Source organism: Heterocephalus glaber, unplaced genomic scaffold, assembly GCF_053883595.1.
Source record: "Heterocephalus glaber isolate CG9 unplaced genomic scaffold, H.glaber_assembly_v1.0 deba00001472, whole genome shotgun sequence".
Lineage (NCBI taxonomy): Eukaryota > Metazoa > Chordata > Mammalia > Rodentia > Bathyergidae > Heterocephalus > Heterocephalus glaber.
In genome coordinates, this window is record NW_028258315.1 from 92827735 (window position 1) to 92847066 (window position 19332).

Genomic DNA, 19332 nt, shown 5'->3' on the forward strand with positions numbered 1-19332 from the left:
GGCTGGGAGCGGAGTAGAGAAGAGCCCCGCAGGCCCAGCCAGGAGCTCCGACTCCCAAACAGACGGGATCCTGGAGCTCTTCCAGCATTGCTGGTACAGGCTCAGCCAGGGGTTCTCCCATTCTCCCTGCAGCCAGCACAGAACTCAGGGCCATGCAGAGAAAGAAGGGCAGGTGAGCTCTCGGGGCACCATGCAACTGAGCAGTGTACCACGCCGGAAGAGTCTGGCTGCTCTCGTGTATGGCATCCACGGTGATGGATGATGAGGTATCAGCAACTGGCCTCTCATCTACTGGTTTTGATTAAAAACCAGGCAAGCAGCAAAATGTCTTTCAGGTTCAGAATTTTGCTTCTGGGTAGTGTTTACTTCGTTTTTAGGAGAACAAACACTTTTATGAATGATATCTTGACCTCTTCCTCTACTTATCGCCGAGGTGCCCTTGGCTTTCTGTCCACACGTGGTTTCTGAGGCATTTCTTCTGAGTCACCGGTGACTCCAGGGTTGCCAGCGTCCCCCTCCCCCCGTATGCCATCTGTCTGTGTGTGAAGAGTTTTGACACTGTTCAAATCAGCCTGCAGACAGTTGTTGCAGAGCTGTGTCAAACTTTTCATCGCCCGGTGGACTCGCCAGCAGTGTTCCGTGGAACTAAAATGTGTATCTGTTCATTTCAAGTGGCCGTGTTGGAGTCTACGCTGTCTTGTGAAGCCTGTAAAAATGGCATGCCTACCACCTCCCGGCTCTTACAGATGCCGTAAGTCAATCACATGCCTTGGTTGTGATCTTAATAACTGTGTTGGACCCCCAACCCCTGTGCGCAGGGCCTGGTACTCAGCCGCGGTCCCCGTAAAGCTGAAGTGACCTGCTTCCAGATGTTCACTTACAGCATGGTACCCTGCCTGTTTCCTTGTGACCTCTCCGCTCCTAGTCTGGCTGCTCTCCTTGAACATCCTCATCCTTTTCTCGTGTGTCTCTCTTCCGTCAACGTTAGCGCCGTGTGAGTACATGTGGCACCCAGCTTAGGAAATGCCGAGGAGCCTCTCCTCCTGAGCCTACCCCAGTGCACCAGCTGGCCGCCCGCTGTGGCCCGGCAGGGTCCGCCCTCCTGGAGAAGGCGTGTGTTTCTGGGCTGCTATGCTGCTGTTCGGTCCTTTCCTCACTGGGTATAATTTATTAAACATCGGGCTGTACCAGGGACTGTGCTACAGACTTGGCCCTCAGAAGCCATTCTCCCTTAAAATTACGAGAATGGTAGAGCAGCGTTTCCTGACCCTGGCGCTCTTTTGTCTTTACCAGCTTCTCATCTAACAGATACACCCAGGAAACAGTAACGGGCAGCAAGGCAAGGGAAAGCTTGTGTGTGCAGCTAGCGTTCAGAGGAGGCAGGTGGCCTCAGGTTCCTTATTCATTCTTTCTGCAAGTTGTTTTGTTTTGTTTCGTTTCATTTTTCGGTACTGGGGATTGAACCCAGGGGTTCTGTACCACCGAGCTACTTCCCACCCCTTTTTAATTTTGAGACAGGGTCTTGCTAAGTGGCCCAGGCTAGCCTTGAACTTGGATTTTTTTCTACCATTCTTCCAGTTCACTCATGCAAACATTTTGTTCTCCGCCTAAGTCTTTCTACTCTGTGGGCTTCAGCCTGGAGAAGAGCAGTGGAGGAGGTGTGACTTGTGTGCACTTAGATGTGTTGCCTGGAAGTAAAGGAGGCGTGGCAGGGAGGGCGAGGGCTTTGGGGAGCTTTCTAGAGTAAAGACACCTTGTCATTTCTGCTCGGATGAATTGCTTGTCCTCACCAAAGGGGTAATATTCAAGGGAAGTCTCACGGCGAGGTGGGCACTATCCAAGCAACCGATCTGGTCAGCGCCGCTCCGAGTTCCTCGTGCTGCTGTCTTTCTGGCCTGGGGGCTGGGGTGCTGGGATCAAACCCAAGGCCTCGTGCATGCTAGACAAGCTCTCCATCACTGAGCTATACCCTCAGCCCATGCTGTTGTTTTTAATAACATACTTTTGAAGAGAGAATTTATATATCCCCAAAGCTGCTATTTTTTTTAATGAAGCCTGAGAAACAATTGGAAGTAAATTATTTTTCTCTTAGATTCTAATCAGAATCATTCCTCTCTGTTTATTTGAACATTTATCTTTTACTGAGCTCTAGAATAAATTTTATTGAGGCAAAAAAAAAAAAAGGAAAAACAACTATTCTGTTTAGAAGTATCTACTGCTTATATTTGCAGTATCTTTGCAAGTTGCTATTTGCAAAAATATCTTTTTTTTTTTCAAATACCACATCGCCCTACAATGGGGAAACAACCTGAAGTACTCAGCTGGCCCAGTCTCCTGGTAGCAGTCCTGCCGCAGTGGGGAGCTGAGGGTCCTGAGTCACACTTGGTGATCTGTGACTCCCTTGCCTTTCTTGGTACACACGAAAGGTGGACTGGGGGCTGGGTATGTGCTGGGAGAAGGGAGGCTCCAGGGGCTAGGGGGGCCGAAATCTGCTTTGATCCTCTTCCAAGAAGGCCCCTTACATAATGAAGATTTTGTTGTTTGTTTCTTTTCTTTACAGATTATTCAGTGATGTTTTACTAACCACGTCTGAAAAGCCACAGTTTAAGGTAAAGCAGATAATGTTTTGCCTGTGATAGAAATGAGCTGGCTTTGACAATTACCTCTTTTAAACTAAAAAAGAAAAGGTATGCAATAGAGGAAATCTGGAAATAATCTAAATGTCTAGTTTTATAGTTCATAATACATCTATTTGAAAAATATTTCATCTAATAGAGTGAAACTTATAAAGACATGTTGGTAGTATGGAAATTACCGTGGTTTGGGCTAAGGTTCAGAGAAGCAGGACATAATGTACAGTGTGTGAAGCTACCCGTCTGTCTCTAGAGGAGAGTCCGGAAGGAGTCTCCTGGGAGGCAGTGGTGGTGTCACTGGAAGAGTGGGGGCTTCAGGAGGATTAGAAACTAGAGTGGGGCCTTGCTTTGCTCTTGGGCCGCCAGCCATCGACACTTGATGTTTTGGGTCAGATGATTCCTTGCTGCGGGAGCTGGCCTGCGTCCTGCAGGGGTGACACAGTAGCCTTGGCCTTCCCCTCAGTGCTGGTGATGCTCCTGGCCTCTCCCCTATTCCGGCGACCAGAGGTTTCTGCAGACAAGGGCTGGGGTGTAGCTGGGTGGTAGAGTGCTAGGCTTCCGCACACCAGGCTGTGCTTCATCTCCAGCACTACAGGAAGGGCCCAAAGCAATGCAAGTTTCACTGTCCCCAGTTGAGAGCCTCTGACCCATGGCCAAGTGCTTAACCTTTCAGTCTCTGTGTGTACAATGCCTGAGTCCCACCATTCTGTTGTCAGTGGACACTGAGGCGATCTTGGTGAATTCCCAGTTCAGAGCCTGGTTCTCACCAGTGTGCAGGTCGTACTGACTTGAGTGGGAGACCGAAGGGGAATTCTCTCTCTCCTTCTTGTATTCCAAAAGAACACATCATAAGGGCTGGGGATTTAGCTCAGTGGTTCCACCACCTGCCTCGCAAGCACAAAGTTCTAACTTCCATCCCCGGTACTGGGAAAAAAAAATTTTTTTTTTTCCAAAGAACACATCACACTATTATGAAAATAAAGTTAGAAAGGAAAACAAATAGTACCAAGGTGGGGGTAGAAGATCGTATAGGTAATAGACCCTTCTTCTGCTCTGTTTGCCAGAGTTGTGACAAAAGTTTCTTTGGCTCTGAAGGAGGAAAAAGCTTTCTAAGTTCAAATTCATCCTTCTTCATTGAATCTTCTTAGGAAATGTATTCATTCAGCCTGTCAATAAGCATGCTGTCCTGAAATCCTGATGTTCCAGCCCTCAAGATTCAGGGATTAGGGTTAGACTTCAGTCCTCCTCCAAACCAGAGATCCTCACAGCACAAACAATGTGATTTTAGCTGTGTGTGATGGCGCATGCCTGTAATCCTAGTATTTTGGAGGCTGAGGCAGGAGGATTGCTGTGAGTTTAAGGTCAATCTGACCTGCATAGCAAGACCCTGTTCCAAAAAAACAAAACAAACAAGAAAAAATGTGATTTTAAACACTAACATCAATGTCTTGTATGTGCATTGACTTTGTGGGAAGTTACACAGGAAATGATGAGGTGGAGACTTTTCCTGTGTATACACCTTTTTATACATTTCGGATTTTGAACCATTAGACTATATGACCTACTCAGTACTTTTTAAATTTCAATATGAAAAGAATAATAAAAAGTTCAGCATGACCAGCTTTACCTGGGTGTCTGTTTTCCAGGCCTCCACTCGGCATGGTTTAAAAAGATAATACATTCAGGATATGGTTAGAATTATTTCCCAACAGGAAAAAGAGCTAATCTGTGAAATTCAAAATGTAAATTTTTCACAGAGAAATTTTCTCTAAAGTTATGAAATATTATGATTACTTGAATTTGTGTGTGTTCCAGTAAGCTTCATGTATTTTTTAAATTGTACCAAAAATCACATAATATAAAATCTGCCCACCTATAACATGTGTGTGCATGTGTGTGTGTGTGCACGTGCCTGTATTATTGGGGATTAAACATAGGGCTTGCACATGCTAACCAAGCCTTCTACCACTGGGCCATCTCCAGCCCTTGATGAATTTTGAGACAGGGTCTCACTAAGTAGCCCAGGCTGACCTTGAATTTGCTTTGATCAGAGGCCAAGCAGCGGAAATTACAAGTGTGCATCACCCCACAGCCTTCTTGATCATGTTTGAGTGCACAGTTTTGTGCTGTAATTGTCTGCACATTGTTGTGTAATAGACTATAAAGCGGAACTCCATACGTGTAGAACAACTTTCCACTTCCCTCTCTCTCTGGCTCATGGTAACTGTCATTTTATTTTCTGTTTCCATGACTTTGACCACTCTAGATACCTCAAATAAGTAGAATATATATATATATTATAATATATATGTTATATTTGATAACTAACTGCTCCTCATTGTTCTAGGACTCAGAATCTTTTGTTTTTTGGTATCAAGGATCAAACTCAGGACCTTGCACTTGTGAGGCAGGCACCAGAACCACTGAGCTTTTTTTTCCTTGGCCCTAGGACTCAAAATCTTGAGCAACATTATTTAGCAGAGGGTATACTCTCTTTCAGATTCCCACAAACTTAAAGGAAGCATTGAGCATTTGGGGTTTTTTTTTGGTACCAGGGATCGAACTCGGGACCTTTTGCTTTAGAGGAAGGAGGTGGAACCACTGAGCTGAATCCCCGGCCCCTGAGTATTTGTATTTTTGTGATTGAATTATTTCACTCAGCATTGTCTACTCATGTTATAACATACAACAGAATTTGCTTCTTTTTAAAGGCTAAATAATATTCTTCTCTGTGTGTCTGTATTCACACACAAACTATATTTTCTTTATGTCTTTTTTATGCTAGATGTTTGGGCTGCTTCCACTTCTGGCTATTTTGAATAATGCTGTAATGAGCATGAGTATGCAGATGTCTTTTTGAGGTATTACTTTCAATTCTTTTGACTATATAGCCAGAAGTGGAATTGCTGAATTATATGGTAGAGCAATGTGTAGGGGTTTTTTGTTTGTTTGTTTTTGTGCGGAGAATCAAACTCAGGACCTTGCACTTGCAAGGCAGGCTCAGTGCCACTGAGCTAAATCCCCCGCCCTATGTGTAGGTTTTTGAGTTGCCTCTAAATTGTTTTCCTAGTGGTTGTACCACTTTACAGTCCTACCAGCCATGGACAAGGGCTCCAGTTTTTCCACATCCAAGCAACACTCGGTACTTTGTCTTGATGGTGGCCCTCCCAGTGTGTGTGAGGTAATATCTCAATGTGGTTTCCATTTGCCTTGGTGTAGTGATTAGAGATGTTGAGCAGCTTTCTTATGCTTTTTGGCCATTTGTATATTTTCTTGGGGGAAATGTCTATTTATGTCTTTTACCCAATTTTGAATTGGGTTACATATTTTTTGTTGTTATTGAATTACAGGAGTTGCTGTGTATATTCTGGGTATTAAACCTTTACCAAATATATGATTGGCAAATATTTGCCTTTTCATTGTTGGTAGTGTCCTTTGTTGCACAAAAGTTTTAAATTCTGAGGAAATCCAGTTTATCTTTTTTTTCTTTTCACTGCTTGGTTTTATTTTTTGGTGTCATAGCCAAGAAATCATCCCCAAATCGAGTGTTAGGAAGTTTTTTTCCTGTTTTCTTTTAGGAGTTTTATAGTTTTTAGTCTTATATTTAAATCTGGAACCCAGTTTGAATTAATTTTTGTTTATGGTATGAGGAGGTAAGGGTTCAGCCTCCATCCTTTGCAATGTAGATATCCCAGTTTTCCCGCTGCCCCTTATCAGAGACTGTGCTTTCCCCATTGTCCATTCTTAGCACCCTTGCCATGTACCTGTAGGTTCTCTGTAGTGTTCCATTAGTCTAGGCATGTCCCTCTGTCAGGACCACTTTTTTTTTTTGGTACCAGGGGTTGAACTCAGGACCTTGTGCTTTCGAGGCAGGCGGCAGAACCACTGAGCTAAATCCCCAGCCCAGTACCACAGTTTTGATTACTGTAGATATGTAATAGGTTCAAAATCAGGAGGTGTGAGTCTCCCAATTTGTTTTTCTTCTTTAAGATTGTTTTGGCAATTTGAGATCCCATTTGAAATATGTATCATGTTAATGTTTTAGTTGTTTTTGTTTTTGTTTGTTACTAAAAATGCTAGAGGGGTTGGGGATATGAAATGTGACTGGGATAGAATTCAAATAGACAGCTTTAACTGGTTTTATTTCAGAGGACTGCTTTCTTGATAACCAGCTGTTCCTCATTGCCTCTGGGTCTCAAAATCTCCAGGCACCTCATCGATGCACTTTCTCTTCTTTCAGATTCCCACAAAGTTAAAAGAGGCATTGAGAATTGCCAAAGAATCTGTAGAAAAGAGACTCATTGAAGAACAGAAACAGGTAAATAGTCATTTCTCATTGCCCTATGATCTTAGTGTCCCCATCCTGTCCTGTGGCATTCACAGTGGCTGTCTTGACAGACTGTTCACTCTCTAAACATTTTGGACATAACTTTCTGCCAACCAGGTTCCAGACAAGACACTACTGCCCAGAACTAAATACTTCACTGTGTCCTCAAGCAGCCCAGTCTGTGGAGAACCCGACCCATGTACAAAGGGCGGACATCCTGTACGGTCAGGACACGCCAGGAGGGGCAGTCGGGGCCTGCACGGTCCATGCTGTACAGATGCCACAGATCCCATTCTTCTCCATGAAAAAGAAGGCAGGGGGCAACTGGGGGAGTAAGCAGGTCTTCATCCCCTAGCGTATTCTTCCAGACCCAAGCCAGGAGGCATTCAGGCTTAGCAAAGAAAATTTTTTTTCATCAAATAATTTGATTTGGCAAAACATGGTTGGAGAAAAATGTCATTAAGAAACTGCCTTTAGCATATACTTAGATTTCTGTTGAATTGTGGTCTCTTAAAGATTCACCAGCATCGAAGACTGACCAGAGCTCAGTCACACCATGGATCTGAGGAAGAAAGAAAAAAGAGAAAGATTTTGGCTCGGAAGGTAAGCCTAGTGTCTGAATCCTTCCTGTCAGTTCTTAACTACATATAAGAAAATGTTCTAGGCTAATGATCTACATGTAATGATAGATTTTGTGCTCTATCTCCTTCAAAGCTGAAAGTATTTCCAGATGACTGGTTTGTAGCTTTTTAAAAAGCCATGTAATATTAGCAGAGCAGTGGACCACATAGTTTCCTGGCTTGCTGGGCTCATTATGGCATGATGTGATTGGAGGGAACTATTGGCTTGAGAGAGTAAAGTCAGCATTCTTGGTTTTATTTCCCCCTTTAGTTTTGGCTTGTGGCTTCTTCACTGTATTAAGTTAGGAGGTCAACTACGACCTTGTCTATCGCTAAACTGTATGCCTGGAAAGCTTTGATTCTAACTCTCAGCTTCATTGTGTTGATTCTTTGCTCCCTCCCCTTCTTTTATCTTTAAAGAAGTCAAAGCGATCTGCTATTGAAAATAGTGAAGAGCATTCAACGAAGTACAGCAACTCTAACAATTCAGGTAACTGATTATAGGTTGTAGGGGCCCCTAATCCGGAGGTCAGAATCAGGAGTCTGTAGTTGGCCCAGAGGTTTGGGGTTCTGGTGGGCAAAGATGAGACAGTATGGTAATGAGTACAGAGAACAAAAGAATTCTGTCCCTCATAAAGGACTGTGACAGTATCTGTAGGCACAGGACTCAAATGCTGGGTGGGCCTCAGATGTTACTGGGTAGCTCTGCCTCTTATGACTAGATTCAGTCAACCAAAGACACAGGAGATCTTCCATGTTAGAAAAACAGACCCAAGTTAAAATGTAGGGCCTCCTGGTTTTTGGTAGAGCCTGCATAAACTGAAATGATCCCCAGTCCTGCCCTCTGCTCTGGACCCCATGTGGTGGAAGGATGTGTACCCTGTGTGGGTTAGGGAAAGGCCTGTGTATTGGGATGTCCAGAAGTATCTTTCCAGACAGGCCATGATGGTGTGAAGAACGCTCTCCTGAGTTGGCAGTCCTCACTGCCACTCCCAGCTCCCTGGCTTGGGCTTTAAATGTACCCGTGTTTAAAAATCAGGGCCAGATTGAAAGATCCCAGTGGCTCTTCCAGTTGTTGTAGTTTATGGATCTGTGAAGTAGAATTTGACATAGAGAAGATTTCACTCTAACTGGGCATCAGGTATAGCCCTGAAGCACCATGGGAAACAGATTTGAGAGTCAGCTGATTATACTTTTAGGACCTAGCACACAAAGACGGGGTGCAGAGAGAGGGGGCAGGGACTGAGACTGAGACTGAAGATTCAAAAGGGAGAGTGATCGGAGAGCTAGAAGAAGGCCAGGGGTGAGCATCAGGAGCCCTGTGGTCAGTCTCTTGTTTCACTGTAAATGAGGGGATTTACTGAATTGCATGTAAGAAAAGGACTAGAAAGTCCAGAGACCACATGGCCTCAGGCTTTTCTAATCCTTTTAAAATGGCAATTCTGCAGAGTGCAGTGCCGGCGGATGCTGTGAGGAAGCCTTCCTTTCCTTAGCGAGGCCCCACCGGCTGCTGTGTGCCTCTCTGTCTCCTGTACTGCTCTGGCCACTGTCATTCGTCATTGCCTAGGCCTGGGGTTGGGTCAGAAAGAGATACTGCAGCCAACTGCCTAAGCCACTGATTGTGCCAAGTTGGCTTCAAACTGGGCGAGCGGAGTGCGGCAGGGGACTCCTTAGCCTGCCCTAGTGGCCTGGGAAGGAAGCTGACCTTGCACTAGGGCGACAGCCTGTCGCAGTCCAGCCTCCCAGGTTTCTGTCCCTTATCACGTTGTGACTGACACACTAGGCCACGTGCAAGTTCGCAGACAACAGTGGGTTTCTGTTTGCACCAGATTCCAAGTGCCTCTCCTTGGTCCCCATGAGCATTTCTGTTTTATCTTAGCAGGATCTGGGGCCAGCTCACCTCTCACACCGTCATCTCCGACTCCACCCTCTACAGCAGGTCAGTAACATGGTGAGGTGACACCTTTGCCTCTGCTCCACCAACAGGAACGGAGCTCTTCCTTCTGCCTTGCCCCAAGCATTTCCGGGGTCGGATAGCACCAGCCTTCTCCAGAGAGACCAGAGGGAATGCAAGTTAGCCTGTCATCCAGGAGAACTCAAGTGTTTGCTGGACATTGACAGGTTAGGGCCACCAGGCACCCTTTGGTCAAGCTTGCTCCCTGCTGAAAAGCCTCATGCAGGGCTCCTTGGACCAGGGCTTGTCTTCAAACAAAACAAATGCATCTGTGCCCAGGGCCCCGTCCTGCCTGAGCTTTCTCCTCAGGGAGCCCATCCACACTGGGTTTGTCTCAGAGCAGAACTGATGCAGTCCCTAGTGCACAGTGAAACACTCTGCCTTCTGATTGCCTGGTAACTACTCATACTTTATTCTGCTCATCGATGCATTTAATTATCTCAATATTTCTGTGTCACTAGCCTTTGTTTTGCATTTGTGAATTAAATCAGATACCGTGAGTTCCGTTTGAAAAACTTAAAAGGGGGCCAGGGATGTAGCTCAGTGGTGCAGTGCCTGCCTGGCAACCACGAGGCCCTGAGTTCGATTCCCACTATCACCACCAACAAAAAAATTTAAAAGAAATTTATCTTAGGGAATAGTTAGAAAAATAATCTGATTCAGTGGAATAGGCTCATAATACTGTCTTTACTTTCTTCTTTCCTTTTTGAACTAAAACCTCTCTTCTAACTCCTCTCTGAGCCCAGTAAAAACCCACTGGAGCAGCATATCTCCTTTACTTCTTGAACAGACCAGATAGTCTGGCTGTCTGAGGAGCTGGTTCTGCCACTCAGAACACATTGGTTGTTCTTGGAGGGCTCCTGCAGCTGTTTGAAGGGAGAGTCATTGGCAGATTGATCAAGACTTGACAATAGGATATTCATGAATGCTTATGGTGGTCCCCAGGAGCTACCAAGAGCATTTCCCAGTTTCTCTCAGGCTTCTAGCTGAGCTTCCTAAGAAAATAACAGGCAAGTGCAAGGGGCTAGTTCGAACCCCCTTCTTCAGGGTGGGTCTGCCCTTGCTGGCGGATGTAATTACTGATGGATTACTGCAGAATGTTCTGGGGCCAGGGCCAGTTTTGGGTGGCCACGTACGTACCTGACTCATGGAGATTAGATACTTGTTCCTGTCTTTGTCAGCAGATTTTACAAGAATTCCCAAATACTGATCAAGACAGATCTGTCTTTTGTAGAAGTGACCTATTTAGGCTGACCCGAAATTTCTGGAGACTCACTCCCCAGCCTACGTAGAGCCATTTTCGAGAAGTTAGGGCATTAATGTTGCTTCTCTGCCTTTTGGCTAAGATCAAGTGAAGATAGGGCATTAATTTTATACCATTTGGACATATTAAGGAAATTAGAGAAAATTATTTCCATAAGCCCTCCCTTAACAAGTAAGATGTCAGCTAAGTATGCAGCCATACACTGTATGTATGTTGAGTCTCATCTTTAAATGCCTTGAGGAATTTACAGTCCATTCAGACTTTGGGAGGAAATTCTCTACTTCTGCTTTAAGTGGAAACTGTCTCACATAGTGGCAAGTTTTCATGAGATGAAGTAATTTTTGGAATATTAGAAGAAGGGCAGGGATATAGCTCAGTGGTAGAGCATTTGCCTAAGGTGCATGATGCCCTGGCTCAATCTCCAGCACCGGGAGGGAAAAGCACTTGAGCCTAGCACAGTGGTGTACAGCTGTAATCCAAGCTGTTCAAGAGGCTGAGGTGGGAGGACCACAAGTTCAAAGAGCAGCCTGGGTAACTTAGGGAGACCCTGTCTCAAAATAAAATACAAGATGGGCCAGGGATTCATCTCAGTGGTTTCGCTGCCTGCTGCGCAAGCGCAAGGACCCGAGTTTGATCCCCGGTACCAAAATAAATAAATAAGTAAATAAAATACAAGGGCCGAAGGCTTGAAACTCAGTGGTAGACCGCTGGCTTGACATGTGTGAGGTGAGGCCTTGGATTCAATCTCCAGCCCTGCAAACTAAATTCATTAATTAAATAAACAAGTAAGTAAATAAAGCATTTGCCTGGAACGAGAGAAGAAAAACCAGGAATCTTTTGTGATTAGAGTCAGTAGTGGAAAAGTTTCATCTGTGGTGAATGGGAGCAGCAAGGGATCGCGAGAGGAGTATAGAAGGAAAGCTTATTGAGGCCCAAGCATGAAGGCTGCCCACAGAGTTCCCCAGCCACAGTGGCTCCTCCTTTCCCTATCCCTTTAACAGTGTTTTGTGGACAAAATGATCAGTCCCACCCCCTAAAGACAGTACTCTGACCTCTGCTGGGCATTTCTTGTAATACATCTCATAAAAAACGGTAATATTTAGCATTTGACTTGTAACCTAGCTCTTCAGGCCCTATCTAAGTGCCCGCATTGAGTTTATATTCGTTCAGGAGGCATTTACAGGGAGCCTGTGGTTTTCAGGGTCTGTGCATGGCCCTAGGTTACAGAGATGAACTGGCAAGGCCCAGCTCTCAGGGAGACCCCTTTCTGGAGCCTCGCAGGAGCTCTAAAATGATCCAGTGCAGGTAAATGGTTTCTTTGGGGCCTGGCCATAGCATTGTTTTCTCCCCTCAGCTCCCCTTGAAGAAGGGCTCCTCGCCTGGAAAACTAGCTTTGTAATGTGCCTGGCATCAGGCAGGTCCCAGTTGGTAGCAGCTTCATGGTACCCTGCCTTTGGCAGGTGGCTGTGAGTCCTTGATGATGGATTGCCACAGCTTGCTCTGCCTTTAAGGCCTCTGCTGGGCGAAGGCAGACTCAGTCTCGGGTTGCAGCTTCTGGCTGGCTGATCAGCCCCTGCTCAGACTTGCAGGACAGGAAGGCTGGCTTCTTGTCAGGCTTATCTCTCTCACTGCCTCTCCACACACTGCTCATCTTGCTGCCAAAGTCTTTTACTCCAGTTTACAACTTTACTTCTAGGCTAAGTTTATGGGTTTAAGTCCAGGATAGTGTCTTCCAGCTTTAGGATGAAATACTGTTTTCAGTACTGAAGGAGCCAGGCATGGTGGTACACACCTATAAGCCCAAGCACTCTAGGAAGCTGAGGCAGGAGGATTACAAATTGAAACGCAGCCTGGGCAGTTTAGCGACTTAATGAGACCCTGTCTCAAAATAAAAAAGGGCTGGGGATGCAGCTCAGTGTAGAGGCCTTGGGTTCAATCTTAGTACAACCAAAAAAAAAAAAAAAAGAGAGAGGGAGAGGGAGAAAGGAATTCTTTGTTTTCAAGGGCTAGTATTAATTTTTCAAAAAATAATTCCTACAAAAGGTAGCATCTCAATCACTGTTCAACCTGGAACCCATGAGACCTGCACTGTGGGTCTGGGATCCTAAGCTTGGGAGCCATCACTTGCTAGTTCTGGAACCGTGGGCCAGGTGCTTGACCTCCAGGTGCTTCCGTTTCCCAGGGGAGGATGGTAACAGTGCCTGCTGCCATCCCGGGCTGTTAGGAGAGTTGTGTACGTTCCACAGGGGAGGGCTCTGAACAGTGCCTGGCACTTGGTAAGCCATGCCAAGAGCTCATTACTCAGACTTTGAGGAGTCCATATCCATGGCTGGGTGTTGGTTACCTCTCCTGCAAAGTACAAAAAGCAGAGGTTAGAGGAGGCCTTCCTGAAGTTCTCCGAGCAAGCGTGCTATCAATCTACTGTGCACTCTGCCTTCTGGGAGTTTGCTGGGCAGTAGGTCCGCTTAGGCCAGATGTCTTTCTTCCTGAAAGCATCAGAGTTCAGTGCATCTACGTAGCCATATGTGGTCTTCCTCTCAGTTACCTTTAGGATGGGGCAGAAGTGACATGTTTTACATAAAGGGGTCCTACTCCCTGGGCCCTGTCCAGCATCTGGGCCCCTCCCTTTTCTCTTGGGGCCTCATGAGGTTCTTACCACATTGATGCGAGGGTATCATTTCTCTGAGTCCGCTGCAGTTTTGTCTGGTGGAGTGACATTCTCTAGTACTGAAGTCCTTTTTTTGGTGAGAACATTCCTAACACTTTTTTTTGCTAAAGATTGTTTTCTGACTTAGGAAGGTCACTATTTCATCAGTTAGTGTTTCTGTGAATACATGGAGCTGAGTATTTTAAAAGGTCCTGGTTTACATACACATAAATATTCAATACTTGGTCCCCCCTCACAGGCCTGTTGCTTTGCTATCTTTTTTTTTTAAGCAGAATTTCGAGAATATTTTCGGAAACCTAAGGAAGACAAGACACTAGATCGTTGTTTTTTATAATCACAGCTAACGTATTCTGGGCACTTATTTTGTGCCAGTTACTGTTCTGATTGATCTGTAGTCATTGTTTCACTTAATCCTCATGCATATCTTCCTATCCAACGACAGTGGATTCCAGTTTAGCTCCATTTTACAGAGAAGAAACTGAGACTCTAGTAAGGCTAAGAGAAAGTGGCCAAGGTCACATGGGGGGGTGGTGCTACAGCTAGGATTTCGACTTGGTTAACTGCCTTTAATCATCTTTCCTGCTGACTTAGTGAGTGCCTGTGTCGATAACCACTGGGCCTGGCTAGCGTGCAAAGACCCTGAATGTAGAATCGGGAGAGGGGGCCTGAGTCCTAGCTCCACACTTGCCTGCTGGGACCTTGGTTGGGCAAGTAATTTCCATTCTTTGAAGCTGTCTTTTGAGAGAATTTATGCTTCTTGTGAGGCAGATAGTATAAATGTCACGGCCCCATAAGCAGTAAAGTGTTAGCAAGTACATGCCGTGAATGCCCCAACATCAGAGAATTCTAGCCCTTCTTGCTTACAGTTTAAGGTTAAGCGATAATTCTGAGGAAAGAGATGCCTCAGTTTGTAGAAAACCCAGTCAGTAAGAATGAGTGGAGAGAAGGGAAGTTTCAAATCTCCAGAGCTGGAAGAAGCAAGACAGAACAGAGAATGACTGAGAGCCTAAGGAACGGGAGGGAAGGTTCAGAATCGGGAAAAAAGACAAGGCACGAGAAAGGAGTTTCTTCAGAATGCTGGAGCTTTCAGAATTTGCCTAGCCAAACCAAAGACCGAAACCCATCGTAGGTTCAAAATTGACGTCTCTGGCCAGAAGAATTGCCTTTCTCAAAAGGGGCACAAAAAGCCTGCTGTCTGGAGCGAGCCGGTCTGCTCTTCAGGGTAGCTCCGAGGCTTGCGCGGCCCCCCTCCTTCCCACTGCTGCCACCTGCAGGCCATCCTGCCTCTCTGCCCTCCGCTCCAAGCCCAGTCCCTGGTGCGGGAGCTGGGGGTGGGGCACATGTTCCCGGCATCCCTTGCTCGGCCGGAGCTGTCCCCGAGTGAGAGGTCAGGCTGCCCTGCCTCGGCCCCCAGGCGCCCCCTAGGATGGGATTTTCCTCCAGGCAGTGGGGAGTAGGACCTCTGGGATTGGCTCTCTATCTGGGAAAGCATTATCCATCCCATTTAACTTCAGTCCAATCACATTGCCTTGCTTTTTCTTATTAAGTGGCTGCAGTACACGGTGGCCCCGCAGCTGCCTCAGACCTACTCTATGCTTTTGCTCTTCCCAACTTTAAAATGCTAAGTCTCTATTTTAGGCAATAGAAGATTTGCTTGGAAAAATGTCTTGGATTTTCCTTACCCCTCTCTTTTCTTCAATTCTTTTTTTATCCCCTTCCCCTCATTTTCCCTCCCTCCCTCCTTCCCTCTTTCTGTCCCCTCTTGATTAGCTGTCCTTGTTTAGCAGTAGAGTGAAGCATCCTGGAGACATCCAGTGTGCTCTCCAAGGGAGGGAGGACCTCCAAGGTGCTTTTTGAAGTGAGTGTTGTGCTTCTAAGTAAATAAAAACAGCATCTAACTGGCTCAGGAAGCATGTGAAGAGGAAGGTGACTCACTGGTTAGTAGTATGTTTGCCGTATGTAACACGTTCCTGCAGCTCTGAACCGCCAGCGGTGCGTGCATGACTGTCCTGTCAGGTAGCACTGGACATTCATGCACGCACCGCCAGCGCTCAGAGCCACCGCCAGCGAGACAGATTATGGTCCTGTCGTGAATGTGTTAGAAGGCTCACGTCATGTTTATAAACCAGGGCATTTTGCACTGAGAATAATTAGCATGGGATTCAGACTAATATTTTACTGTCTGTTACTGTTTGATTAAATGAGGCTAAAACCTGAATAATGACTTGTAACCCCTTTCTCTCTCTCTTTCTCTTTGCTATTTTCAGTAGAGCATGCACCATTTTGAACGTGAATTTTCGGTAAAGTAAGCTATGCTGATTTCTCTAACTTTAAAGATGCTCTGTTTCTGTATAAAAAATAGGATCCAGTACTTCTGGATCACTGAGGTGATGAACATGTGGGAAAACAGATTTGAGGCTATTTCCTTATCTGAACATCTAAATGAAATACAGCATCTTTAAAAAGCACTATGTATTCATTTCATTTCCATCGTGATCTTCAAAAATCTTCATTTTCACTCCAATTTTAGTTTAAAATACAGCTCTAAAACCTCCAGATCAAGTGCATGGCATTTTGGTGTATTTTAATTTTGTTTTGTTTTTTGTTTGGTACCGGGGATTGAACGCAGGTCCTTATGCTTGCGCAGCAGGCAGCAAAACCCCTGAGCTAAATCCCCAGCCCTTGGTGTATTTTAATTTTGGAAACCATGACTCTCAAAGTCCTGTTGCTGCTGAAATATTGGTTCCTAGTTACTCTGGTGCAGAAGAAAGTGCTAAGGTAAAGTTTTTGGTTTTATGGAGACTGGCTTTTATAACAGATGATGGGGAAAAACAGTTCTTAAGCATTCGTAAAACTTGCTGGGACGTGATTACAGTCCTCATCTACTTGAGGCTAAAGTGAAGGCGGTCATCAAGACCTGGGGGGCTGCCGGTGTTGATGGTCGCGGCCCCCTCCTCCTCCTCAGAGCAGTGCATCCGTCCGCTGTGGCTCTGGTATGAGCTGGTGGCCCCTTGACCTTCCCACTTACACGAGTGGACCGCAGAGCAACTCGGAGCTACAGAGACCTGCCTGTGGCCTACTGCCAAAATTGGCCTGAGGACAAGGGACGCTCACATGGCCTTCCCAGGAGGCTGTTGAGGATGTTGAGGCGTGCCCTTCCTCCTTGGATCTAACCTGCACTCTTGGCCATAGCAGTCTGCGCCCTCTTCCAAGGCCTCCACCAGGGTGCCAGGGTCCCATTGGATTCGGTGCAAGAGATTTAGGGAAGGGCAGAGAAGTTGGTCTCAGGGATTTTGTCTAAGAACAAGTGAGAAGGGAGAGATTAGGACTGACCTGTCAGACCTGTCCATAAGCTGTTTTGGAGGCCCCCATCCTGGATGTGAGTTAGCATGGAAACTGCTCTTGTTGTGTGTGGCCTGGAGATAAGGCCCTTGGAAGCCTCCTGGCAGGAGGAGCTTCCACGTTTTAGGTGGAGGGAGTACAGGCATCAGGTAGTTGTTCCCAGGTTTGCCATTTGGCCCCTGTACACCACCCAATGTGTCGTAGCTTAAGTCTCAACGGACCTTTAAAGGAAGCTCGAGAACCATGAAAAAAGGCAAGAAGAGGGCCAGGGATGTAGCTCAGTGGCCTTCGTGCCTGCCTTACAAGTGCAAGGTCCTGAGTTTGATCCCCAGTACCAAAAAAAACCCCAATAAAAAAACAAAACAAAAAAATGTTTTAAAGGCTGGGTGTGGTATAATCCCAGAGGCTGAGGCAGGAGGATCATCGAGAGTTCGAGGCCAGCCTGAACTGCAAAGGGAGACCCTGCCTTAAGAAACCACCCCCACACACACACGCACGCAAAGGCAAGGAGGAAGTCCAGAAAGTCCAGAGACAAGAGATGGGGCTTGTAGTCAGAGGCCGAGTCCCTGGTGTGTTCCTGCTGCCTCCAGTTTCCGCCCTCAGACTCCTGGGCCTCCCCTTCCCTTCCCGAGTGTTTTGCACTGGCAAGTTGGGCTTCGGCCTTGCTTGCCCTAACCACACATCGGGTCTGCTGCAGTTCTCCCAGGCCCAGGAAGAGTGGGCCTGATGTCCCCTGAGGGTGGTTGTGCCCCTTTGTGAGCAGAGGTGACGTCAAGATGACCCTGCTCTTCCCCTTGGGGAGCAGCTGTCCTTTCATACAGCCCTCAGCATCCATGTGCTAGACGGGCATAGGCCGCAGCAGCGTGGACAGTGCACATACACTGCCTGCATTCCGGCAAGTTTTGGCCTTTACTCAGAAGATAAAGATCCAATTACTGAGCCCCACCCACAGCTCCCAAACTCCTGTGGTACATTGCACTTTTAACTTCAAGCACTTGGAATGAGGAGGAAGTCAGTGGGTGGTTCCCTGCAAGGCCTCGAGGCCTCCGGCTTTCAGGCTTTCACAATATGGCCCGGTGTCTGCCATGCCCCTGAGCTCAGCCTCCTGGGCTGGAGGAGGAGCAGTCTCCAGACGGCCAGCCTGGGGCCTTTATTGGACCCCAGTGCTGTGGCAGCCCAGAGTCTGTCTTCCCACCCTGAACTCTGCAGGGGTTCTTCAACCCAGGCTCAGAGCACAAAGCCCGAGGCAGAAACCCTGGAGCCCTGGTGGGTGCCCGCTGCCCTCTTCTGGCCATTGGATGGGGGTGCAGGGGGAAGCACTGGTACCCTCACCCCGGTGGGCAGAGCTCCTCCTTCCTGGCCCTCTTGAGTCCCGAGAGCTTCACCACCTGCTGGCGCCCAAGGCCTGTATCACACACTCATCCTACCTGGGTTTCCCACCTCAGCACTCACTCCAGGTTTAGAGTAGTTTTTATCTTTGTAACCACACGACTTAAAGTGAGGAACGTGTTCTCGCAGTCCATCCCAGCACGGAACGCAACTACTTCATTCATTAGTCCTTACTGAATAGAGCCAATGAAAGTTACACTTTGTTCATTTGTCTGTACTTAATCTTTATTTGTATTGCTAAAGTATCATTTTTTTGAGAATTCTAAGGTTGCAGAGCATGTGTGTGCATTTGTGTGGTTCTTTCAGCTACCTTAGGTGGGGGTGAAAGATACAAAGGAAGGTAAGTGGTTTTCTGTGAATTGCAGGACTGGCTTTTACCTGGCACACTTGGTAGAACAGATACGCATATTCCCAGGCGATCCCATGTCACTGCTGCACACCGACTGGCGCTGGCTGTCCTTACCTGCTGTCACCACAGCGTGGGAGGGAACATCGCCTTAGGGTAGCCCGAGGACAGTAGAGATAGTGGAGTCTGAGAAAGCTGCAGAGATCACAGGAGATGGGACACCAACCTGCTGCACAAAGTCCTGTAAGGCAGGACTGTTTGTCTACATATTTTGTCCTGAGAACAGTTCACTTACTGATTCAGAATTACAAAATTCAGGCTGAGGCAGAAGGATCTCAAGTTCAAACCCAGCCTGGGAAACTTAGAGATGTTTCTCAAAATAAAGAAGGGTTGTGGGGCCGGGGATTTAGCTCAGTGGTTTCGCCGCAAGGACCTGAGTTCAATCCCTGGTACCCACCCCACCCCCCCAAAAAGAAGAAGGGTCGGGGCCAGGCATGGTGGTGTATGCTTATAATCCTACCACTCAGGAGGCTTAGGTGGGAGAATCGCAGCAAGTTCAAGGCCAGCCTGGGCTATGTAGTGAGTTCAGAGCAGCCAGAACTACATAGCCAGACCCTGTTGAATGAACACATGAATGGGGATATAGGTCAGTGGTAGAAGTGCTTGCCTAGCATGCACATGGCCATGGGTTCAATCCCCAATACCACCCCTCCAAAAAAGCAAATGTCCATGTGCCTGGAGCTGAGGGGAGTATTAGATACCTGTCCAGTTTCCTTCCCCTTGCCCAGT

The 19332-nt window shown here is 46.7% G+C and overlaps 1 protein-coding gene across 20 annotated transcripts in view; it reads left to right on the forward strand.

The window, feature by feature from the left end:
• Positions 1 to 19332, forward strand: part of Pxk (PX domain containing serine/threonine kinase like) — a 72113-nt gene that overhangs the window by 50836 nt on the left and 1945 nt on the right. For 4 of the 20 annotated variants that reach the window (XM_087181551.1, XM_087181548.1, XM_087181550.1 and 1 more), the window contains 6 exons: positions 673 to 751; positions 2561 to 2609; positions 6874 to 6951; positions 7477 to 7563; positions 8001 to 8070; positions 9460 to 9519. In XM_087181551.1, coding sequence (XP_087037677.1) covers positions 673 to 751; positions 2561 to 2609; positions 6874 to 6951; positions 7477 to 7563; positions 8001 to 8070; positions 9460 to 9519 — 423 coding nt within the window. Of the gene's footprint in view, positions 1 to 672; positions 752 to 2560; positions 2610 to 6873; positions 6952 to 7476; positions 7564 to 8000; positions 8071 to 9459; positions 9520 to 15733; positions 15772 to 18503; positions 18538 to 19332 lie in introns of all 20 variants that reach the window. The other 16 variants (XM_087181563.1, XM_087181560.1, XM_087181552.1 and 13 more) reach the window with 11 other exon arrangements.